At 37.4% G+C, this 25,937-nt stretch overlaps 1 protein-coding gene across 2 annotated transcripts in view; it reads left to right on the forward strand.

Annotated features, from left to right (window-relative positions):
• Positions 1-595: 595 nt before the first annotated feature.
• Positions 596-25,937, forward strand: part of EFNA5 (ephrin A5) — a 276,838-nt gene continuing 251,496 nt past the window's right edge. For both annotated transcript variants that reach the window (XM_004267436.3, XM_033423737.2), the window contains exon 1: positions 596-730. In XM_004267436.3, the coding sequence (XP_004267484.1) occupies positions 606-730 (125 nt within the window). In that variant the 5' untranslated portion in view covers positions 596-605. The remainder of the gene's footprint in view (positions 731-25,937) is intronic.

The following is a 25,937-nucleotide window of genomic DNA, read 5'->3' on the forward strand; positions in this document are numbered from 1 at the left end:
AGTTTCCTACAGGCCGCCAAAGTAACTTGGAGCGAAGCGGGGCGCAGTGCGAGGGCCCTGGGCGGCGGCGGAGCCGTGCGCACCCCGCGGCGCCGACGCTGAGCCGGGCCCGGCGGGCCGGTGTATGTCTCCCCGCGGCCGTGGCGCGCAACTCCCGGTGACTGTGCAGCGTGCGCCGCCGCCTGCCCCAACCCGCGCTGCCGCCGCCCGGCCCGGCGCGCACCTCCTTCTCCCGGGGTGACCGGCCTGCCGCCGCCGCCCGAGACACAGCTTGGCACCCCTTCCCCCGCCCTCGCCGCCGCCACCACACACACACACGCACGCTTCTCTCCATCTTGTGATTCCTTTTTTTCTCCTGAGCCCTCCAGTGGGGGTGCGAGTTTGCCTTTATTCCCCCCACTCCTCCACCTTTATTTCTGTCTCTCCTCCCCCTCCTCAGCTTGGTGTGCGCCTCTTTCTTTTCTCGCCCCTCTTCATTTTTATTTATTCATATTTATTTGGCTCCCGCTCTCTCTCGCCCCTTCTTCCTCCCTCCCTCCCTCCCTCCGGATCCCTGATCTCTCCCCGGAGTGGCGCGTCGGCGGCTCCGCCGCTGGCCAGGCGTGATGTTGCACGTGGAGATGTTGACGCTGATGTTTCTTGTGCTCTGGACGTGTGTGTTCAGCCAGGACCCTGGCTCCAAGGCCGTCGCCGACCGCTACGCCGTCTACTGGAACAGCAGCAACCCCAGGTAAGGCAATGGGGGGCGGAGAGCCGGGGCTACCCGGGCCTCGGGGCCCTGCGGAAGGAGCGGCGGCGCCGGAGATCCGCGCGCATCGGCCGACAGCGGCGCGCACTCTCAGAGTCTGCGTCGCTCGGGCGCGGATGGCTTTCGAGGCGCCCGCGGGAAACGCTCACTTCGTGCCTCTCATTGTTGAGGTGCGGCAGGGAGCCTGAGCGCCCCTGGGCGTCCCCGGGGCTGCCCAGACCCGATGCTTCTGCGAAGCCCGGGGAGACTCGGAAAAGGCGGGAGCCCGGGAGTGGAGACTTCGCTTCCCACCCGGGCAGGCTGGCCAGCATCCCGAGCCAGGCGCGGGGCTTGGGCACGGGGAGCCCCGGGTGCAAGCCGCCAGGAGCTCCCTCTTGGAGCGTGGCTGCGCAGGGACTGTGGAGGGAACCCGCTAAACATCCCCAAAGTGTTTTTTTGTTTGTTTGTTTTCTTTTTAAATTTTTTCCTTCCCTTTTCCCCAGTGCGCTCAGAAAGCGCACTGGCTGGGGGAAGTGTGGGGGGCTGGGAAGCGGAAGCTTTAGGTTTATATTTTCCTCCTTAACTACGAGGAAATCATCCGACCACTAAGTCAGTCTGGTCCCGGCTCTCTTGGCAGTAGAGAGGCTTCTCCCACCTCCTCCACCTCCCGGTGGGCTCAAGGTGCCAGAAAGTTTGATCTAATGCCGGGTTACGTCATGCTTGCGGAGCTAGCTGCTGGAGTTGGCCGAACCGGGAGGTGGGAGCCCTTCGTCCGAAGCCTGGCAGTGTGCAGCCGGAGGAAAACGCGCGGTTACCTGGAAACGTTTTTCGGGCGCTTCCGAAGCCAGCCGAGTACGCGGGAACCTAGAGACGGGCGCCCGGGGCCGCCCTAGCGCTCCTGCTGGACCCTGGCTTGTTCACGGACCCTGGAAGAGGGGTAGGGGTGGGGTTGTCCAGAGTGCCGGGCGGACCCCTCCCGATCCAGAGCAGGTCCAAGCCCTACTTTCTCCCCGGCAGCAGTCGGCCCCGCTGGGCCCATATTGCTCTGCCTTTCTGGGACCGAGGCCAGCTTCCAGCTTCCAGCTTCCAGCTGTGGGCTGGTCTCGGTGCCCGCCGAGGAGAAGGGAAATAGCATCGATTATACCTAAAATCCCAGGTTTTTCCCTGGGCTGGCGTGGAAGTTGGGAGAAGAAACGCGGAGGCCAAGGGAAGAGTTTGGTTGCTGCGCACCCAGCGCGCTTGGGGAGAGGGGGCTGGTGGGCGCCTCTAGTTTTTCCTACCTCCCGGTGGCCCTCTCCGCCGGCCTCCCGCCTTCCTTTGTTATGCTGGCATAGGAGGGATTCCCCCGCTTGAAGTAATGTTCTCTCAGTTGAAGATGAGCAGATTTCCCTACGAGCCGTACACCGGTTGCCGAACGGGGATAGAGTCCCCCCCACCCCCACCCCGCTACCTCAGGAAAGATAGTCACACCCAGGTAGCCCAAGTCCTGATTGAATCGCTTGGGCCAAGTGGAGACATCCTTCAAAGTTTGGTTTAAAAAGTCTCCTGAAGGTGGGTGTGGGATGGGAAGCTATTTCTTCTTTGACATGCCACTTACCGCTATTAGGAAAAGAGAAAGAGAAGCCATCCTGCCAGAGGAGATGCCTTTTATTAAAGCTGACAAGACAAATAGAGCAAGCTTTCCAGTTGTGATGGCGTTAAAAGCAAGTCTCATTATGTTGGTTGGTTTTATTCCCCTTTGGGCTTTATTAGACAGCATATTCGAAACAGAGGAATTTATATTTTAAACTTTAGTGCCTTATCAAATAAAACAACAGTGAAATTGGTTAGTTGAATTTGGGACATTTTACTCTTGCTTGTCTTTTGTTTCCCACTCCAAACTTCACAGTGTAATCTTTTTCTCATGGTATTAATTTATTTGGGTACTTGGGTGTTCCAGTCATCCTGGGTTAAAACAGAAAGAATCAGCAACATCCCCACTCTTACCCCCTCCTTCTTAACCTGTCAAACTAGTCTGAGTTAGTTTGAGGACATTTTATCTTAGGTTATCTCTGTTTTATGCTTTTGATACTGTTGTTTGGTTTGAGATTAGCACACTGATTTTTGTCACAGGTCATGTTTTTTAATAGATCTGCCCTGCCTGCGGAAAACTCTTCTGCTCAGGATGCCATGGTGTGTTTGAACCTGCCCCAAGTTAACCTGTAGAATTTTAAAATACCAAGAGTATTCTCAAGTCAGTGTTTTAATTTGAAGTTTGTGGAAATACTTCTCTGATCATTATCAATTTGATAATGTTCAAAAGAAAGAATCATGCAACCCACCCCCCCAAAAAAAGATTCAGCTCTAACTTTAGTATTTTTAGGGATTTGTGTTTATCTTCATATGTTATCACAGTAAAACTTACTTTAAAAAATAATATAATTTTAAAACTAGATACTGGTAGGCAGATTTATCTTAGAAATGTGGAATAAGACGGTGCTTTTCTGATGAATGAAGAAAAGTCAGCTTGGATGTATTTAAAAGGAGCCAAATGCAAAATAAGTAATTTAGAAATAAGTTTATCACAAAAGATAGTGAAAAAATATTTTAGAAAATTTGCAGGGGTCTACTAAATTTTAAACTTTTAATGTTTTACATTTTCTTTTCATCTATGCCATCATTTTGTAAAGTAAGCTAACCATGCTTTTTGGTTTGACATAAATCCTATCTTTTAAGATTTTGCTAAATTAATAATATTATCAGGAGACTTCAGTCTTGTGGAAAAAAGTAGAAAACTTTAATTGCAACTTAAAGAGACTTTAAAGATTTTTCTCTTAGAAGAAGAGTTCAGCGGACACGATAAGCTGATAATAAATGGATATTGTGGCAAAATGAAGTAAATATATTTTAGCTTATACTAATGGACTTCATTTGAAATTATGTTTAGATAAAATTAAAATTAAGTATTACATCTTGATCACAGGATTTAAATTTCTTATTTTGTAACTTGTGTAGTCATAGGAGTTTATCAGCTGCATTGGGTTTCATTACTGACTGCTTTGATAACAGAAGCGTCCATAGATCTAAGTTCACAGAGGAAAAAAATATAAAATGTATTTGCTGTCAGATGGTTTTTCTGTTAGAATCTGTCTTCCCAAGCATTCACTTCTGGGAAATAGATGTTTAATTTTTAAATGCTGATAACTTTTTAATTGGCAGTATTTATTGGGCAGTGGACCACATTGATTTTATGTATTGACTTGCTACAGATCTCTGAAATAGCAACTGAGACCTAACAGTCTGAATAAAAATATATGATAACATTTTTGTAAATGCACATTTCATATTTTAAACGTTTGAAAAGTTGTATGAGTTTCACCTAAATCGTGAGAGTAATAGAAAGATCCTTTTAATGTTATGCTCAATTCAGAACCGGCCTGTTACTAAGTAAGTTTGAGTAATGAAGATCCAAGTCAAGGAGATTATAACTATGGATAGAATATTTGTGTCTAATTTCTTTAATAATGGAAAAAGCTTTTAAGTAACTTTAAAAAAGACTTTCAATAATAAAACTTCCTTTACATTCTCCCTTAGTAGCTACGTTTATAAAGGTAGAGGTGACTCAATATTAAGAGTATGCCGCTTAATTTGAAACATGCTATAAACAGTTTGGTGCTTCCAAAGATAATATTCTTTCAAATGCTGTGTATGTTGAAAAGTTCTTGGATTCATTTGACCACTTGCCAAAATGATGCTGGGATAATTAAACATGTCTCCTACTGGTTGGCATTAATAGATGGAATAGTAAAATAATACAGTGGCAAATACAACCAGCATACTTTAAGAGTACCGATTTTCTTCACTTAGTACTTTGCTTCTGTTAAGGTTTGAGAATCACCAATTTAAAATGTTATTCTCTTATGGGAAACGATATCCCTATAATTCATCTGGGATTTTCTAAATTTCAGCCTAACCATATGTTTTCTTTGGACTTGTAAATTAAACATTTCATGTTAGAGTAGCAGGTAATTGACACCATTTAGTTTTGCAAACATGTAATCTTGAGTTGTGAAAGTGATGTGAATTCTAGGTCAACACTCCCAAATCTTTCAGGCAGTATAGGTGATATGTATGTGACTAAGTAGAGAGTAGTAACATTTTTCCCTGATCATATAGCCCTTGCATATTTTTTCTCTTTCAAAATTCACTTGTTTCATTAAAAAAAATCTGAGCTTCCAGTGTTATATATATATATATATACCAGTATACCAGTACTCTGCCTTTCCCACTGACAAATGAAATCAGTTTGGTCTAAATCTAGGAATTTGTTTTGAGGAAAGATGGAAAGTTGATCTTGGTTTTGAATGAGTTGTATCACCAACCCTGATAACTTTATTTTTGAAATTTTAAGTGTTTTAAATAATACTTCATATGTTAGAAACAAAAGTTCTTCAAGTAAAAGACATTACTTAGAATCTTTTAACTTTATTAACTCTGAACCTTAGTGTAATGTATCATTTTATTAGATGTAATGGGATAATTTTGTTATTTTGATATTTATATCAGAATTTTATAAACATCTGCTTTAAAAATAAAAATAAACATCTGCTTTAAAAACAAAGTGATGAAAATTTATATCCACTGTAGGAAACCTGAAGTGTTTTTACCCTTATCCATTTGTAGGAGACCTGAAGTGAATTTTCCCCCTCTTACTTACCCTTTGTTTAATCTAGAAATTTGTAGAAGAAAAGTGTGCTGCTTATTTTTGGCCAGTTTTCCATAGAAGTTTGAAAGCAAAATAAGCCATTGAGATGTTATGTTCCATTGATTTTATACATTATGTTATGTATTCGTAATAAGCTATCAGAAAGTCAACTGTCTTTTTCTTAGGTGACTGGAACATCAGTGCTGTTTGAGGCACGCTTGGCTGTTCCGTGTGAGACCAAGGTCAATATACTCTTCATGATTAAAAGAATCGGAGAGAGCCTTCAGTAGTTCATTACTCCCTGTTCGTTGATTTCAGTGGTATTAACTAAGCCATTGGCTCACTGAATGAATATCTTGTTGCCATATGTGTTCTGGCTGATGATCAATAGCTCTAGAGGCTTCCACCTTTGAAGACTGAGGATCAGATTTGGAGGGAGCACTTAGTTATTTGGGGGCAAATTAGCCTTGTGAATTTCTTGCCATTTAATCTTGTAAGATGCCTCTGAAGAGGCATTTCATTGCATTCTGTCCACTGGCCTGATTTCCTGTTGGATGGGACAGATAAAGATGAGCGCCTCCTTTTCTCCCCTGTTGCTATGAACCAAGCAAGCTACCAGCTTCATGCTGGGCCAAGAAAATTAATGAATACAATTAGTCCTTCAGGAGTCCTGGCCTTTGCAAACTTAGAAGTATATGCCAAAAGAATGTACCTTTGAGGAAGAGAAAACATTGAAATAGAAAATGAACAAAACATAAGAATATGTCAAGAACAGAATTTTATGTGAGGGTAACATTTGGTTTATTGTTTAGTTTTTTTTCTTTGTCCAATATATATCATTTGATTAATAGTTTTTGAAAAAAGATACCCCTCAGCCCTCTTCATTTTTTGTGTTGGTTTTGAATAACTTCCAGCAGTAATGAGGATTTAAAAAGCTATGATATTTTATCTTAGATAGTGAACCACTCTATGTTAACTGATGCCATATAATCAATTTTCTTTTCAGAAACAGTGTACAAACTGTTAAAACAGCAGCCCTGATTAGAATGTCTTTGTTGAAAAGGAAGCTTGTATGTCTCTAAGCACAGTGAGGAAGTTCTGGCCACTTACCCAGGATGCTCAGTCAGGACTAGTCTTCCAAACTGAGAAAAAATTGCCTCTCCTCATTTGTGACAGATAATGCCTTCATATTCAGGTATAAAACCTCAAAGAGGAGTGTAAGAAATGAGATATTAATATTCACTTTTAGTAATTTGTCTTATGATGGTGGTCTTAGACAGCTAAACATCAATAAATTATTGTCTCTTTTAAGGGCCTGATTTATATTATTAGATTTATATTTTAGTCTGCTTCTCAACCTATACCCTGAGCTGTTTTGTGGAAAAGTTTCTTGTGATTAATTTGAACTTCCAGTGTTTCTGAATGGGATATTACTCACTACCAGGAGACCTTTTTCCTCTGGATTTTGCCTGTATTCATGTTTTCAAAATTGTCTGTTACAAACAAGGCAGCATAATGACATAGAAGAACTTAGTTTAAAAGTAAAAAGTAGTAATGCAGGTTTTTCTATATCACAACTATTATGCCTAGTTTTGAGCATAAACAAAAATTTTTCCTTCTATTTTACTATTCTTGATAATCTGTACTCCTTATTGTACTCTGAAGGGTTTATTGTGAACTACTGAAGTCTCTACACTGTTTTCTAATCTGAAATCTGTGTAGATGGAAACTCTTTATTTTTAGGCTTTTGAATATAGTATTCAAACAGTGAGCCATAGATTTCAATAAAACCATTATTTTAAAACAGTGAAAACTTCTCCTTGAGTTAGCTGGTTGCTGGGAGACGGTAGTGTACTACAGTGATGGTTAGCTCAGCTTTCATTCAGGTAGAATTCTATCATTTTCAATAAGGAAAAATAAACCTTTGTCATCTTGAGAAACATTCTTCATGCAATTGACAGTTGACAGGTTGAAGAAAATGTTACTGTCGGGTCTTATTTTCCCCTCAAGTGAGAAATAAAAATAGTTTTGAGTGATTTTTAAAAAAAAATCTATTAAAAACTTATTTCAAAATGGAGGAAAATGTTTTTAGTTTTTATGTGTATGTCACAGAGTTAATCTGCCATTTGCTTCAGGGAAGGTCATCAAAGTGCAATTCCAGGAGAGGTTGTCTAACAGCTAAGTTCCTAGGGTATTACCTTTGAAAAGCCAAATACAGTTGATTTGTTTGTAACAGGATATCTATCACTGGACATTTTATGATGGAGTTCTGTAAGAGATATAAGATATAAATATTATTCCTGTTACTGCTTATCAAGTGACCTGATTTTTGGGACTGATGATCATGATTCTGATACGAAGGACAATTGGGAATTTTGGTTTTGTGACATCTCTATGTATATGCATTGGGCAATCACCTTATTAGCACACAAAGATCAAAACTTTAAAAAAAAATTGCTTTGCTATTAATAATTTTCAGTAACTGCACAGAGTAATCCGTAAATTTCCATGTGGAAGTGCATGAATATATACTTCGAGATTAGAAAAAAATATACCAAAGTTCTTGTTTCTTGATTTAGAAAAGCTAGTTTTTTGGCTTTCAGTTAAATCAGCGTTTCTTTTCTTTCCCCCTAGAAGCAGCCATCTTGTTTTAAGACCGATTTTACTTCTTTCATGAAAATGGTCCGGAAATGAATATGGACGATAGAAAAGGACTAAACCACTTTGGGATCATTTTGGCAGTGCTCTACATTTAAAGCTCTATCTTAAGTTATTCGTGAGCTCACTAGAATGCTATCTTCTTGTATTTAGTTGACAAAAAAGAGGGTATTTTAACTTAGTAATTATATATTTTAAACCTAGGCATATTATAGTTTCATGTTAAATATTGGGCTGTACCATGTTTACAAATGTAGTTTTCTCTTGAAGCTTATAATTTATTGTTAATTTCTCAGTGATATATTAGTAGCCCCTATTATCACCACCACCCCCAAACCCTGACTTCCTTTTTCTTACTGTACTAAGCAGTCCTTTTTGTTTGTTGGTTGATTTTTTTTTTTTTCCAAATTGCACAGCGTTAGCAGGAATCTTTCTCTAGTAAGTGGTAGTGATAAAAATATAGTTACCTCCAAAATTGAAGCATTTGGGGTGCTTTAAGAAGCGTTATATGAAGCCAGAGCCTTTTTGGTCCCTGGAATATAGGCTCTCACAATCTCATTACTAAACCATTCTTGTGGGTTCTTATAGAAAATTATTTTGGAAGTAAATTCATATTTGTTTTTAAAAATTATGAGAGTATACTAATTGAGACTGTTATATTTTCCACCATGTTTTGTATTTCTGGATACATTTGGAGGAACATGTGGTCTAGTAAACTTTACCAAAAATTTATACTACACTTATTGCCACTGCGTCTGTTTGACGATGTCTGGGAACATTATTCCCATGTACTGAAGTAAAAACAGAACGTCTTAAGACTAATTTCAAAGTAACCTGACTCAGTCAGTCTGATTAAACTGGGCACAAATTGAATACTACTTATGTCACAGATTGCTTCAGTTCATTAGAAGTAGGATTTTTGATGGTTGCAAGTACAATGTAAAGGAGATAAATAAAATACATGTTTTAAGATTGGATATACATCTCATGGACTTCTCATTAAAGTCCAAGTATGAGTTGACAGTTTTTGTACCAAAACGCTTTCCTCTGCTATCCATCATCTGTTTTTCTTTGACTGATGGAGAAGACTAAAATAACCAAGGGTTCAAAATGACCTTTTTGTTTTAAATGAACTAACAAATACTTTTGTTTTTTCTTCCCGTTTCTAAGGTGTCAGAATAGCCATTCTAGTTTTATTAGTGATTTATGTATGTGGAAACTATAATTCACAATTAGCTCTTGCCTCTTACTATGAAAATACATATTATAAAAGTAAATGAAAGTATTTTCTCCTATTAAAAATGCAGTTTTGTGGTCTGATGCAGTCGTGGCTTATTTTGGTTGGATAATTGTAGTGCTAATTGTTATCTAGATTTTGATGGTGGTGGGCATGATACTTGATGTTTTCTGGTACTTAGGTGCCGGCGGGATATACGGCTTTGTCACATTTGCCTAACTTTAATAATATATAGGGGGCTTAACCTTTTGGTTAAGTTATTTTTAATGGTATTTAATTGTATGGAGTCAAATGGGATTAGGGAGAAAAAGAAAAATAATTCTAAATATGGGGAAATTATCTCTTGTGTTTAACAATTAGGTTAAACAAAGTGGGAGCAAATGAGCCTAGTTCCCGTCTATTGTTTCAGGGCAAGAAAATACAGACAGATGTCGGAATGTGGAAGCTGTGACCTCTGACCCACACAGCATGGCCACTGCTGTGGCACACAAGTGTCCTGAGCCACCATCGTAGCAGCACTTTTTGAAGTGACTGACACTTGAGATGGAGAACCCGAAACTGATTCTGTAGCTATTTGTAGCTCTCCGAAATCTCATTCTTTTTAGCTTCAATTTTAAGTTCCTCACCTTACGTTTTATGAAAAACGTTTCTTTGTTTGGCTCAGACAGTGCTTTTGTGACTTCTAGAAGGGGTCTGTATCCCTGTAGTCGCTATCAATCTTTTCCTCCCAATAGATTTATTCATCGGGTTGGGATAATGGAGGAAACTCAGATGTATGGCTCTGCTGCACCAAGTATTTATCTGCTTTATTTAGCTAATATGTACTTTTTAAAAGACAAGTGAAAGCAGTGGTTTTGTTGAAGGTCCTTTCTTTTAGTCTCTGCTCTGCGATCTCGCCAATAACCCCAGGGTTCAGACAGACCATTAATGTTTTAGATACTGTGGCATTCAGTATTTTCTTCATATATTTGTTTACTATTACTGCTGCAATAAACTTTTATGCTTATTTCTGTAGTTTTCTGGCAGGGACTCCATTTATTAAAATTTAGTGACCCAGCACTAAGAAGGGTACAGTTCAAATAGTGGTGCTCCTGACAGGGTTTTGGGTCAAACAAGAGAAAATAATAGGGAAATGAAAGCTGCCAAAATGTGTCTCCCAATTACTAATTAATCAGGCGATAAAGGACCTCAGTGACAGATCTGGTGTCTGCCATGACAGCAACTTGGGAGATGCCTTATTTTAAATACTGTATAAAACAAATTGAAGTAAGCCTCAGGGACTATAGCACCCAGATATTTGATATCACAAGTGTTAATTTTTTAAGTCTGTATAAAGCAAGGCAAAACCCAAAATTGAAACTGAATCTTTGTATTCTTCACTGATAGTATCAAAACATAAAGCTATTCTTTATGTATTTTGCTTATTAATAAGCAATGCCTTTATTCTTATTAATATTTTAGTACAGATATAATAGTATTCTTGGTTTTAGTATTGATGTAGCATTGTATACCTACTTTATCCTCGATAGAGACTTGGGAAAAAATTAAAATTTTTTTCTATCATATGCCTGTCATCAATATTTTAAGTATTACTATAATTGAAGAACAAAATTCTCCCCTCCCCTGGAAATATATGTTTTTGCTGTCCCAGAGGTTCCAGTCTTTTCTGGCAATGTTCCCACTATGGTTGCAGGACCCATAATTAAATGCCTGTTTATTATTATTAGTTTATTTTTTCCATAGCTGTTACCACCTAAAAAGAAAAGGGTCTTGTATGGAACTATAGCTGTCAGGGGAACAATGAAAACTAATTACACACTCTGCTATCACTATTGTCGACTATACTCTTGGGAAAACAACAACATGACAGTGTGTGTGTGTGTATGGTGGGGTGTGTATATGTATACAGGATATTCCATATGATTATATACATATGGGGTCAGACATATCTGATGGCTTAACTTAAAACTCTGGGTTCCCTGAAGCAAAAAAAAAAAAAAAAAATGTATAAAGGACAATTGAATTCAGTTAATTAAATAGAAAAAAAGCAATTCTTTATTGGGGAGAGTATTCCTGATTTAGTATCCGTCCTTTAAAATATGGCCTAAGAGAGTCAGCAATAATCATGACTCTGAATATCTCATTATTTTGAGTATCATTTTGGAATGGTCCTGTTACTGGTACATCTATGCTATTAATGTATTTGATTATTTACTATATAATTATCTCTTTCACAAATTATTTCTTTACTTCGCTTTAGAGTTCTGTGTTGGTATCTGTTTATTTGAGGACTGGTTACTCAGTTTGTTTATTATGTATATTTCCCTGTCACTGTATTTCTCTTTTGTTGGCTTTGGCCATTTCACTGTTCAGTAGGTGGATTTGAGAAAGAAAAGAAAACTAAAAAAATGATGTTTCTGAAACTTAGAGCAGCTTTCGTATGAGATTTGGTAAGAAAAGACTTGGAGGCTATTGAATAACTTGAGGTTTGGAATCAGTTTTGGATTTTAATCATCCATGCCATTCTTGTTCTCTGGTACCACATAGAATCAGGACTTGGCCCTATATAATGGTTTCCATTACTAATTCGATTTCTTGGGTGAATTCTCCTTACTGTATTTAAAACCAGAGCCAAATGGGCGAATTCAGAAATTATATGTTGATTTAAACTTAGTTTTCCAAAGTTTTCACATTAAAGCAACATTATAGATAAATATCTAACGGAAGTAATATATTCCTATATTGAATATCTAAAGGTTATGATTGATAAAATATTGAGTGATACCTGCAGACACTGAGAAGCACACAGTGGATTCGGAGATGCATAAGACAGCATCTGTACCCTTAAAGAACTTGCAGTTTTGTGTATGTTTAAGAACTGTATACACGTAATCACAGTGCAAAGTAGAAGATACTCTAAGAAATGTTCACATATGGATTTATTCAGCTAATATTTATCGAGTGTCCACTGTGGGCCAGGTATTGTTCTTAGTACTGGAGATATTGCAGGAAACAATATATAAACAACATCGCTGCCATCATGAAGCAGTCAATTTGCGATTTCTAGATCACTGCTTTTCACACTCTAATGTGCACACAAGTCCTCTGAGGATTTTGTTGAAATACAGATTTTAATTCAGTAGAGCTGGGGCGGGGTCTGACATTCTGCATTTCTAGCGAGCTCCCAGGTGGTATTGATGCTGCTGGCCCCATGAATCACAGTTGGAGCAGCTGGGTTCTAGATAAATCAGTGGGGAGAGAGATTACTTCTGGTTTCTTATCAAGGGCTCTTGGTTGTATTTGCCCTGAACTTTCTGTATAGTTCTACAGTTTCTCAAGTGGCTTAGTATTTGCATGAGTGCAAGTTATTTGTCTTAAGACCAGGTAGTCTTCATTTCTTGCGACTTTACCCCAAATCTCAGACAAATAAAATAGATCTTTACATTGAGGTTTAAGTGTCATTAAAATACAACACTATCAAAAGTAACAGGCCAGGGATTTTGATGTAAGTCTTGCTCTTTATAGACAAATCTACTGGAGTGAAAATATTGCCTTGGTCCAAAAAGTTTAAGGAGGATCCTGTCATAAATGTCTCAATATATTTGCAAACCCTCCCCAGAGATATTTTCTATGGCAATGCCAGAATTACACCTCAGAAACAGATTTTTAACACTTTCCAATTGAAATCCATATGGTCAAATGAACCTCAAATGTTCATCTTACATTCAGCACAGAAGATGACTAACAATTTTTCTGCTTCCACTGGCAGGGTTTCTTGTGGGTGACTTTAGGAGCCTACACTTCCTTGGAGACTTGGGAGGAAAACAGCTGTCTGCTCTAAAATTTCATGATTCTAGTGTCCTTAGTAATCTTTGTTTCTATAGAGTCTTGGTAATATAAAGTCTATAAATACACTTCTGTTTTTTTCACAGCATATATATCATTTGCTTTTGCAAAACAATTGTGTGATGCTTGTATTCACAAGTAAAGGGTGGAACTAGTTCAATTCAGATTACTCTGCCTGCTTACTTGTTCCTCACTCTTTGTGTATAAATACAATATTCCCACTCTTCTAAGTGAACTTGAAAGTCTTTGAAAGCATAAGTAGACTTACTTAACCGATATACCTCTATGGAAAAATTATTAAAAGGAAGATGAAACTGTTTGCCTGTAGACCAGCTATATTTGTATGAAAATAAACCAAAAGAAGGGAAGGATGGTTAGCACTCTTAATTCAAATATCCTTTTGTTTTTAATAACGATTTTACCAATACTTTTCTATAGTTAATTATCAAACAGAAGCAAATCTTTTCATTTTCAGATCCTTGGCAAAATGGATTTAATTAAAATATTGTGTAACTTTTATAAGAACTATGAATATTATTAAGAATAGTAAATCAAGACACGTCTGTTTTGCTTGTTCTTTGTAGGTTTATGTTTATTCTCATGATGGTGTAAATAAGCATCTGAGACAGTGACTTTGAGGTGACACCCACTTAGAGTTTCTAGTTTTATGATTCTCATAGATAAAGAAATTCGAGAATCTTCTGTGACTATGTGTGAACTTCAGTGATTCCTAAAAATGAAGTATGCTTAGAAGATTATTAAATTTAGAAATAGGATATCTTTATTGATTAAAATGAAGTCACTTGCATATCTCCAAGGAATGGCTTTGTTCAAAATGGAGTTAATATACCTAAGATTTGTGGTCATTGCCATGTTTAGATAAAGCAGAAGATACTCAATAGTTCTAATTATTGTTTTACCCCTCCATTTTTTAAAAGGGAAAATAAATACATTGAACACTTTTTATTTAACTCAAGGCTATTAAGTGATTTGTCCTCATTCATTGAACAGTTTTTATTTAGCTCAAGGCTATTAACAGTGATTTGTCCTCAGATTAATAGGTTGTAACCAAGTTCTTGATACACTGATATTTCTACATTTAAGATTGTTTTGACTGCATAAAATAAAGGCATTGAATTGATGTACTTTTTTTTTTGTTTCGAGTTTTTATAATAGCAGCTGTTTTGGATAAAACTTCGAACGGGTTTGGGTGTCGTCTAGGCAAGGCTCAGAGAGTGAGATATTAAAAATCCTATGTCAGATTTGATTTTTAAATTGTCTTTGTTAACATTTTTTTGTTACATTTCAGATCTAGTTAAATTTCAGCTCTAATTGAGTCTAACTATGCCATTACATTTGTAATGATTAATTTTGAACCTCAGTTTCTTCACCCTAACAGATAAATGGGTATAATCAAAATGTCTCCTTCAGATCTGTGAAAATTTCAAGGAAAGTATATCTGTAGCAGGATTTTTAAAAAGGTTATAAAAATTAGAGTAGAGATTGAGGGGGTCACCTCACTTTGCACTGATGCATCTTACTGTATAATTCTATATATTCTTGTAAGTTGCATAGAAATACAGTCTTACAGATAAAATTTTATTTTCAAAACATCATGGAAGAGTTGACTTTTTAAAAAAGATCAAGTTGTCTTATTTTGTAATATATGTTGTCCCTGATAGATATGATTTATGCATTTATATAGGATTTTCTTTTAAAGGAATTCACATTTCAGGCTTTATCTAGTGATTTCTACATGAGTAATAATGTGTGAAGAGTGACACTTGAGAGGCAAGTCAGCTAGGACCTTCTTCCAGAAAGGAAATTTGGATCTCCTCGTGAAGTTGTTGCCCTCTCAGGTTGTCTCCAATATATTGTTTCCTCTTTGACTTCTAAAACCCTAGTATTCTGCTTTGGACTTCACAGGTATAATGAGATTATCTCCATCTCAAAAGAGAAATTAATGAATACCGACACCCTTTTGGAGAATGCTTGTATTTCCAATGAGGAGCTTGTTGAAACAAATCAATTTCTGTCTGGGGCTGTTCCTTACAGGCAGCCCAGCTGTCCCTGGGATCCTTGGATTCTTCTGAATCCTACTGCCAGAAAAACAGGGTTTAGCCTCTTGACGCCTCTGTGCTTAAAAAACTCCTGTTATCGAATGCTTTTAAACTTAGTACATATTAATTATGCACACATTGATGTTAGGAGCATAAATAGATCGTAACAGCGTCTAGCTAAGAAAAGAGACAGAATTTGTCAAGGAACACATATTTTAATGCACTGAAACCTAAGTTTCCTTTAACACATTACTGTCAAAGGGCCACTTTCCTGTAGAATTGTCTGGTGGTTACTCAAAGCAGGTTTTACTTCATATGTGTATAGCTAATCAGGAGAATAGCAAGTGTGCCTGTTACTTGTTTAAAAATTGCAATCGTGTACTTACATAATTATTTTATAACATTTTACTCCTGAAGATATAAACCTCACTTAAGGCAAAAAAAATGTAATTCATAAAGGAAATTGTCAATGATCCTTATGTGACAATGATCCAATTTAGTGACAACTGAGGGCAGCACTTGGCCAGTAGCAATAAAATATTGAAGTTAGTATTAGCAATACCAAAATTATTTGAAAGAGAACTGGTAACTCTCTATAACTGATTTCCCTTAAAAGTTCAGTATTTTAATATTTGGAATTGCTATGCTCACCAGACTATCAGACTGACCTTTTTTACACTTGTATCATCTCATACAAAAGAAGGCTTCTTTTGTCCTGCTAAATTGGAAGTTAAGATTTGTCAAGGGAATGAGCTTGCTATGAGTTTGTTTCAAGCTTTAAACTTTGTAATTTTATGTTACTTGGATTCAGAATGATGAATGGTTAATGGTTACAATCCCTCCTGTGTTCCAGGCTTCCTTTCTTGGCAAAAGGGTAGTCAAGAAGTTTAAATTTTGATGACATACTTATTGACACTCTGTATTATTAAAAAAATAATTCTTTATAACTCTTATATATCAGTTTAAAAATATTAGCCAGAGGCTTCATTTCAGCTAGGCTGACTTTGTATTCTCTTTCCGTGAGCGCATGTTGATTGATCAAATTAAGTGTATAGCAATCCAGTAATTCCTTAAGATGTGGCAGTAATTGGATTGAGTTGCATTTTAATTATTTAGCTTTTATTAATATGGTAAATATTTTAGTAAAGATTAGAGCTGAACATATTTCAGTGCATTTGATGAATTTAAACAAACATGATAGAACAAGCCTATCCTAATATACCTAACCTTTTACCTCATGTATTTTGAGGAAGGGTGGTTTGAATTCTCTCCATTCTTTTTGTGAAATGCCAAATTATGTCCATGTATTTTGCTTGTTTAAAATATAGACAATGGTGAACTGCCCTTTAATACTAGGTCATCATAAACTAGAATTTTTAAGTTTAGACAGTTGCAAAACCTCTTTAATTTCTCTCGTATTAAAATTTTTGGATCATCTGACTGTCCTTATGGAAATATTGTAAAATGCGAATGGAATGTATAGTTAGGTCTTTAAGCAGAAACAATGAAGTCTCCTTATTGATTTGAATGGAATAATGAGCATTATAATTGGTTATGGCAGACAACTATGAATTTCTTTCCTCAGGTATCTAACTGAAATCTCTAGTAATTTTATATGGCCTTAATCATTTTAGTAAAACTTCCCAACTGTTATTTCGGGTTAGTTTTATGACAATTAACTCCTTAAAAAAATAAAATTAAACCAACTGGGCAAATATAAAAATTTTACAGTTAAATAGTTTTCACCTCCCTCCGCATCCCACCTCCCACCTGCCATCCCATAGAAAGCCACTGTCGCTGGGGGGAAGAGAGTGTTTGTGACTTGTTTTTTTCGGTTACTCTCTTCAGAGCCGCAGATCTACCTTCTCAATGTTGCCAAGCTAGCAGACACGCGTACTGGTATTTACCATAGCGTGCTCTCGGTTCTGGGTGTTTGGTAATCACAACTTCTTTTTCGGGACACACTTGAATTGGTAGTATACATACGTGAGATCTGGTTTGGGAGTCAGCCAAGGAGTTTGGACTAACTTCCCCTAGGGCCCTCGCATTGCCCTTCTGGGCAGAGCAGGCAAACACTGGCAAGCTTTGAGTGGTTGATCGCATCAGGGCCCCTGTTCACAGGTATACAGGGGTCACACTAAGTGGATTTGCACTGTGGCCTAATACGGAGTTTTAAGACTGCAGTAATCAGTGTTGGAAGACGATTGGTTTTTCTTGTTGTAAATTGCTAATTAGTATCGAAAGTCTAACCTGTTTTGTTGCACTGCCTCCCTTTTTTTCTCTGAGAAAGTGGTTTGGACAGTAATCTATTTACTCTGTCTCTACAGCCCTCTTCCCTCTTGTTAAATAAAATCTAGAAACCTCTGGCGACTCCCCACTGTTGAGTTCTGCTTGGAAGGAGCTTTAAAACAGTGGCTCTAAACTGAAGTAAATATTGACTGGGGCTGGGGCTGGCTGAGGCCTGCTCAAAGCCTCTTATTGTTCTTGCTTAGTCAGCACTCCAGAGGCAGCTCAAGTATGCATGTGTTAGGAGGAGAAGAAAGGCTGCGCGGGGAAATTAACAGGGCCCACAGCTGAACTCCTAAATGCACCATATAGAGGAAAGAGAAGCTGACTACAAAGCCAGCAGGAGCTTATGCTGGGTTACAGAGAATTTGGGAGACTGGAGTGCCAAAACACTCTCTGCCCTCTTTCAGAAGTTTAAGGTACATGGAGCTATTGGTCTTGGTGGGTCCAGCCCTTCGTGCCAGATGCCCTGTTCTCAAGGGCACATGAAGTGTAGCATTCTGGTGGAGTTGAGAGAAAGATGAGGGGTGAACCTGGATTCCAGACTAATCCTTCTCCCTCCCTGATACCTGTTCTGATGCTTCTGTCAGCCTTTGCAACTTCAGCTGTCATGTCGGATTACACACTCTCTTGGGTCTCCTAAGTGCTTCAGCATCCCTGGGGTATCAGATGGGTGATGGAGAACCATATGTCATCTGAAATGCAACTTCTGAAGTTCTGAAGAGGAGATGTTCTTATTATATGAAAAATTGAAACTTTTTCTTTTAAAAAGGAAAATTAAATCATTTAAATATGGAACAGATTCCCTTGTTTAAAGTGGAGTACTTTGAGTAAAAGCTGACTGTATTTTTACCATTCAGTTCAAGAACCCAAACAAACAGCTGGCTGACTTATGTTTTAGTAAAAATCATCCCGGTACATTTACTAACTGGAAAAGTAAACATCCTTAAAATGAAATTCTCATGTGTCCTGACTGCAAAGTGATTTTTAATAAAGACACAGTAAAACCACCAATAGCATATTTGGATTGTTGTTCATTTTGACTAATATTGTAAACGTCCCTACATCTTAATGCCTGGTCTTCTGTGACATTTGATGTGAACCTGTCAGTGCTGAAGACCACATGCAGGCAAATACCAAGACAATTAGAAAATTCATTAATTGTCAAGGCAGTGATCAAAATGTTCTGCTTCACTCAGGCTAATAATGAACAACAAACAAAGAATGTCACAATAAAGCATGGAATGCTATGGACAGAGAGAGCAAGCACATCTGTTCAGAGTGTCAGGAACTACTTGCTGGAAGAGGAATAGTGTAGACTAGGCCTTGAATGATGGATATGATTTTAATAGAGATGGAGACAAATAGCAGAAGAATATTCCAGGGATTCATAACAACAGGAGTAAAGACTTGCTGGCTGTAACTTTGTAGGTGGATTTGGGGGACGTACAGAAAGCAGTTAATTCCGAGTGAATGAGATCTGGTGGAAGATCGGAAGCTTGGGCTACAATGGGTTAGCCATGTTGCGGGATCTCACTGTGAGGCTTCTAATATCAAGGGGGAGGGTCACGTATAACAATTATAAAATACACGTTCCTATGTATATTATAATTCTGCACTGTTGTGTGTCTTAGCTGCTGTTTAATTGCTTTGCAAATATAACTGAATACTGGAAAAATTTGAAGGTCTCAAATTAAGCTTGGTTTATAAGTGGTTAGGTGGTGGGATGGTAAAAATCAGGGCAGTTTTAATATTTCCAGATGGAACCTGAGAGTGCTGTATCACATCTAAATTATTTCTCTGATTTATGGATTGAGCAGTTGTTTTCAAACTTCTTTTTTAGCCAAGAAACATTGTTCGTAAAAATCATTAGCAGAAAACTAATACATAAAATAGAAAAAAAGAAAACCAAAAACCATCAAACAAACAAACGTGAGGCTGCATTTAGGAGAGATTGGGGTCTGGGGCTCCACCCACCTCTGGCTCTTTGAATCCCTTTTCAAAACCGCCAAGTAATGCCTTGGCGGTTACTCAGAAGAGTGCAGGATGATTCAGTTGTGCCTTTACAGGCACAGAAGTGCTCCTATGCCCTTCTAGAGACAGAGGTATTTCTGAATAGCTCCCATTTATTGAGCACTTACTGTGTACCAAGCACAGTGCTTTACAGACTTCACAATCATTATGTATTTAATCCTGACAGCACCTTTTATGCAGAAGGAAACGTAATGGTCCTCTTTTACAGATGAGAAAACTGGGCTTTATATACTTTGACCTTGGCCGGTAAGTGGCTCTTAACTGCTTAGCTGGGCTGTGTGGAGTGACACACTGTCTAACACAATTAGTGAAATGTTGAAAGGTGACCTCGAGACAGAATTTTTCAGGAGGCGCAGAATTTTTCAGTGGAGAAGAACGATGGAGACCATATGCTAATATGAAAGGAGGGTTAAAAATGTATGCTTATATTCCCCCTTGTTGAGCATTTAATGGATTTGAGAGGTGGCAAGCTGCAACTGGTACACCTACAGCAGATAATTAGTACCACCCACTGGAGGTTAAGTCTTTCGTTGACTCCTTTGGAGCTAATTGTGAGGCTGTGTGTATACGTATACAGCGTGCATTGTATATGAAGAATAATCGGACTGGTAGGGAATTCACATGCCAGCTAGCCCTCTTCCTCTGCATTCGGGTAAGCTTGATTCTTGAGGCCTTGCCAAAGTACAGCGCAATTTTTTGAAGAATTTTAGGAGAAATTCTAGAATTCCTTGAACAAAAGCTTAAGTTTAACAATCATATCGTCAGGAAATTTTCCCCTATATTTAATTTAAACTCCTGCGCTTTCAGTCAGCTTTGATTTACATAATAACAATATGAATTTACTTTAAAAATTTTAAATGCAGCTTTTGCCTACTCCACAGTAAATACATCCTGAGCAAGAAACACGTGTTTCTTAAGCTATCGAGAACAGCATATGAATGCTTGAATTGACTCTATATTCTTTTGTGTCCCAAATCCCCGCAACCTCCCCCCATCTTCCTCCCCTTGCTGTTGCTTCCTTTCATCAGAGGAGTTTTTGCCCCGTAGCTTAACAGCCAGTAAATTATTCCTGATTAGTTTCAAAGACAAAAGTCTCCTGATAGGATGTGGATGGATCAGGTTCCCAGCTAATCTCCAGAGAGACAACATGGAGGGGAAGAAGGAGTTTTGGCACCTTATCCGTTATGGACATCTGCTTTGCCAGACTAAACCAGGTCTTTTAGTTGAAACGTGTGCCTGGAAACATGAGGTGGTTCATCGCCCATGCACAGTCCTTTGTACTTCTGCACTGGAAGTTGTTACCCTTTCTTCTTCTTTAGTGAATATGAATAATATTGGCATATGGACAATACTGTAGTTGGTGTACACTATCTGCATCTTTGTATGTGTTCTGTTCCCTAGATGATAAGACTCTTGAGGTCAGGATTGTGGTTTATATGCAGAAGCACTCTAAACAAGGTCTGGCCCATGATGGTTAAGAATCTGAGACAGGTCCTGGGTATAATTCTCAGCTCCTCCACTAACTAGGTGCTGTGGGCCTGGACAGGTTACTTAACCTTTCCCCGCTTCACCTACCTCATCTGTAAATGAGAATAATAAATGTATTTATCTGGTAGAGTTATTGTGGTGATTAAATGACATGTTACATTAGAACAGTTCCTGGCACAGAGTATGTGATTAGTAAATGTTAGTTAGCTAATAATAAATACTTTTGCATGAATTTCTTTATTTTCATTATCTTTTTATGTACAAAAAAATCTTACAATGGTACAGAGACATATTAAAGAGACAGCATTGACTAACTTTGGAGTCTGGGTGATCTGGGTTCAAATGCTGATTCTTTTCCTTAACTCTAAGTTTTGCTTGTATAAAATAGAGAGGATGTATAATTTGTGATGATCCAGTGAGAAAGTAAATGCATGTAAAATACCTGCTGCATGATATCCTCTCAGTGAAATCTAGGTGTTATTATTAATTTAGAGAATCATTTGAGTATTAACCTAGGAGATTCATTGTCTGCCCATAGACTTTCTCTCTTCATTTTCCTGCCTGTTGCCAAATGTGTGGTAACCTAACTGAACTCATGTGTTAATTGTGTGGAAATTCTCTTTTCTGATTTTTTCAGTTTGAAAGATAAAGTAATATCTTTTCAAAAAAAAAAAATACTAAGGCCTGGAGTCAGGTGATGTGGATGTCACTGTTTTTTGTTTTTTTTTTTTCTACCAACTAGATGCTTGACCTTAAGCAAATCACTGAATGCTCCAGGACTCTGTTTTTCATCTTGACAACAAGGTGACTGAATTAGTTCATCTCTTATGCTAGAGCATCTGACTCAGAAGATTTGAGATGTGTCACTGCTTTGACACTACTTAACTGTTTGACCTTGGGCAAGTCACTTAACCTTGGTTAAGTTGAGTTTCCTATCTGTGAAATGAGAGGATTGTTGTCCTCTGGGAGGTCATTGTCAACTTCATTTTTGTTTTATTAATGCAGAGGAACTAATACATATGTATCTACATGTCTAAACTTTTGAAGAAAACACACACATGATATTTTGTTTTTTACTTTCAAACTTAACTTTAAAGATTAAAAAAAAATTTTCTGTGTCACTTCTAAACGTGAATTTAAGGATTTATCTGGAAAACTATCCTGAAGTTATGGTTAATCAGTAAGAAAAATAATGTACAATTTCAGAGCTTTGGGTATATGTTTTATACCCAAACTAACCAATACACTCTCATCCAAGTTAATGAATCCAATCCTGAGATTTGACACAGGGAGACTTTGGCGGAATTGTATCTGATTAAACACCCATTTTAATTTGGTTCTAAAAATTAAGAAGAGTTTTTAAGAAGTGTTTCAAAAGAAGAAAAAGAAGGACCTAGAATTTAAAAAATATTCTTCAGTTCACATCTGTAAGATCTAAATCACAAGTTGATTTACTGAACTGTTTGGTTTTCATTTGTTTTCCATTGGGAGGAGTTATGAAGTAGAATAGGGAAGACTTTAGAAAATTGGGTAAATGTATAAGTATTGGAACACAGAATACAGTTGTACAATTTAAATCTTTATCATAAGTTATATAAATATGACTCAGTCTTTTGTCCTGTTTTTTGCTGTATCTTGCCTAATTTTGCATACTTATTTTTACATTATTACTAAAAAAACTTAAATAATGTCATGGTAGGCTTTATAATATGAAATGAACATTTCAAACATTACTTTCGTAATCAGTGAAAACTGAAGTGGACAAGACACACTGGATCTTTAAAGTAAGTTTCGAGGTGCCAGTTCACTATACAAGAAAGAATGATTCAGCCAGAAAATCAATTAAAATTTTAAGTGATTTATGCATTTGCATCACGATGATGGTAAATGTAGATATAAAGAGTAATGAGTAATTATTAGCTAACTTACCTGTTTCATGCCTTCCTTGTATTGGAGAAACCTGTTTACAGAGGAGAAATCATCTCATTTATTTGGAGATGCTTGGCCCACTTCAGGGTCTATTTTCTTAGTAGTTTCTAGTCAGATTATTCCTAATCAGTTTCATGGCTAGATTGGACTGTCTTCACCCCATTTCCTGTGGCATTGTGGGTTTTCAGTGGACTAATCACAATCACAGAGCACGAAGATGTGTCCTCTTAGAGGTCAGGTCTTGTTCTCATCCAAATAGATTGATTTGTGAGCAGTAGCAATTACAGACAGCGGGTGTGTGTTTGCAGTGTGTTTCTGCGTTTAGTAATTTGTTGGACATGAATGTAACATTTTTCATTTCCTTGCTATCTGATAAAAGCAGTCTGACTAAATTTAAAGAATCCAAGTTTAACTTTTGTAGACTCTGTTTTTTTTCCCTTAGCTTATAATTTTGTAACCTTTCATTGTTATTTTTCAGAATGAGTATTAAAGTAGGTTTATTTTGCTGATGTTTATTTCTAGTTAACAATATAGGTATGTTGATTTAAAAACCTACCTAAAATAAGAGCTCATTATAATAACAATGCTGATTATGAAACTGTGATTTTAAGCTATGTTTTATACAAATATTGAGTTACTATTAATCCATTATAGACACTTGTACCCGTGATGAAATTGTGAGAGGCTGAAGAAAGTGTATGTATATATATAATAGCTGTATACTTAAACTGAAAAGTTTGAGTGTCTGGTTCTTAAGTTTCCAGAATTGCATAAGATAGAAATACATTGATAACAGTTAATATGCAAAACAAGTCATTTTATTTAAATACATATATAAACTGCATTTTATCTGCAAATGATTCCACCTACTATGTCATTTACTTTTTGTTTTATATTATCAGAGTGATATCATCAGAAAGATGCTATTTTTGAAAAAAAGTTAATAATTTGTATTATAGGACCCATATTATGCATAACTATCATTTACGTGATATTTTAGTTAAACCTGCTTATTAGCTATTTACAGTGCACTGATAATAATATCCAGAAGTCCCAATTCCACAGTAAAATGACTGTATCTGGAGGAACTTGGAGAACTGATCTCGAATGTGTATCCTTTACACACAAAAAATCCTGCATGATGAAGCTTTTTCAATAAGATTTTTTCACATGTCTTCGGAGTCAGGACTCTTCCGTCTTAAGAACTACGTTCAGTGACAGTACCCCGGTAGTAAGTAACAGTATCCCCGGCCCTACCTCCATGCTTCCATGAAGATATTTTTTCAGAAGCAGTAGTTTTAATGTTCTCATGGTTTTAACAGCTACGTCTTTCAATAATGACACACTCAACATGAGTACATGTAACTATTCCTGTCTCCATGTTTACAGGGAGACCAGGAACTCAAGTGGATCTGTGAAAGGAAGAATTAGCACCCACACGTTTAACTAGTGCCTTCCCCCCATTACCTTTCGTACCCCTTGGTAGCAACTGTCTCATCTCCCTGAAGACGTTAATTATATCAGATACACTGTAATCGCTTTGGTGTCAGGGTCACGCCTTGTTAATCTTTACTGTAGTTGGCATAGTGCTTGGCACACAGTAGGCATTTTGTAGGATTCTAAAAATATGAGAATGATAATGCCATTAAGCATATAGCATCTGCTTAGATTCCGCTCATCTTTCACTTCATTGAAAAGGAGCTACGCTTTAGTTAACACATTTTGTACTTGATAATTATAAGCACAGCTAACCTATGATTATTCTTCACAGTAGAAGTGCAAATAGATCCTTATTCATTGTTTTTCTCAGCCACATTGTTTGGTCTCAGCCTCTTAGGTATTTGAAGAGATGGATTGATGATGGCAAAGCAGGTGACACAGGGACTGTGTGCTCAAGTGAGTTTGGCTTTCTTCATGTAACTGAATCCTCCATATTTACCTGGAGAAAACAGGAATAGCTTAATGGCTGATTTGGTCATGCCTTAGGATGGGCCTTTAATGGTGTTTTTTTGTTTGTTTATTTTAGCGATCTTCAAATCAAGAATTGCATCTTTAAAAATGCCAAACACTTTAAATATTTGGGGGCTATTCTGCACAGACTTGATGACTTTAAGTCTATGCAGTGTCCACAAGATATGAGTAAAGTAAAAATAACATTTTCCCCCAAATCCTTTTGAAGTAAGATTCAGACAGAAACATTTATTTGCTCTGGTATTTTGGGACAAATTTAATGTTAGAACTAGACTAACTCTAAAACTTGATTCAATATATTGTGGGCAGATTGTTTAAGATGGCACTTAAAAACACTGTCACACGCGTACAAAGATTTGATAGAAATCAATTTGGTAATGATGTTAACATATGAATAGTGAGTGCCCTTTAGGGGGCCGTTTAAATAAAGTATCGTGAATGGTATAAATTTAATTTAGTCGTCTCTGGATAAAGTACAAATGAACAATTTAGTGTTTACGCAGGTTAAAGGTGGCTAAGAAAATGCTTCCACTCCTACAAAGCAGACTTGCTCATTTTAATCATTTTTTTTGGGTGAATTTAACTCATACTGGAACAGTTGAAAACATTTGCAAGTCGTGACATTATATAACCTGACAGTTTTTTCATCTTTAAAAGTAAATGACAGTCTTCAATTTGTTGAAGAAGTTCATTTTTTTAACTCGAGCATTTACTGTGTTAGGTACTGACTAGGTAATTAACAAAAGTATTTTTGGATAACAAAATCAACAGTTATTCATAAATGAATAGCTGAATTTATCTGCTTGTTTTGCTTTACTGCAAAACGTACAACTTTGTGTTTACATGAGAAATTTCTTTAGATAACATTGCTTTTTCCCTTTCACGAACCTTCTTCTACAGGCCATGTTTTCTTCATTAATTTGTATAAATAATCTTTGAAATGAAGCAAAATGTTCTCATACTTTCTTTCTAAATTTTCTTTTTCTCTCCTTTTATTTATAAGTAAGCACTGAACTT

Source organism: Orcinus orca, chromosome 3 (assembly GCF_937001465.1).
Source record: "Orcinus orca chromosome 3, mOrcOrc1.1, whole genome shotgun sequence".
NCBI lineage: Eukaryota > Metazoa > Chordata > Mammalia > Artiodactyla > Delphinidae > Orcinus > Orcinus orca.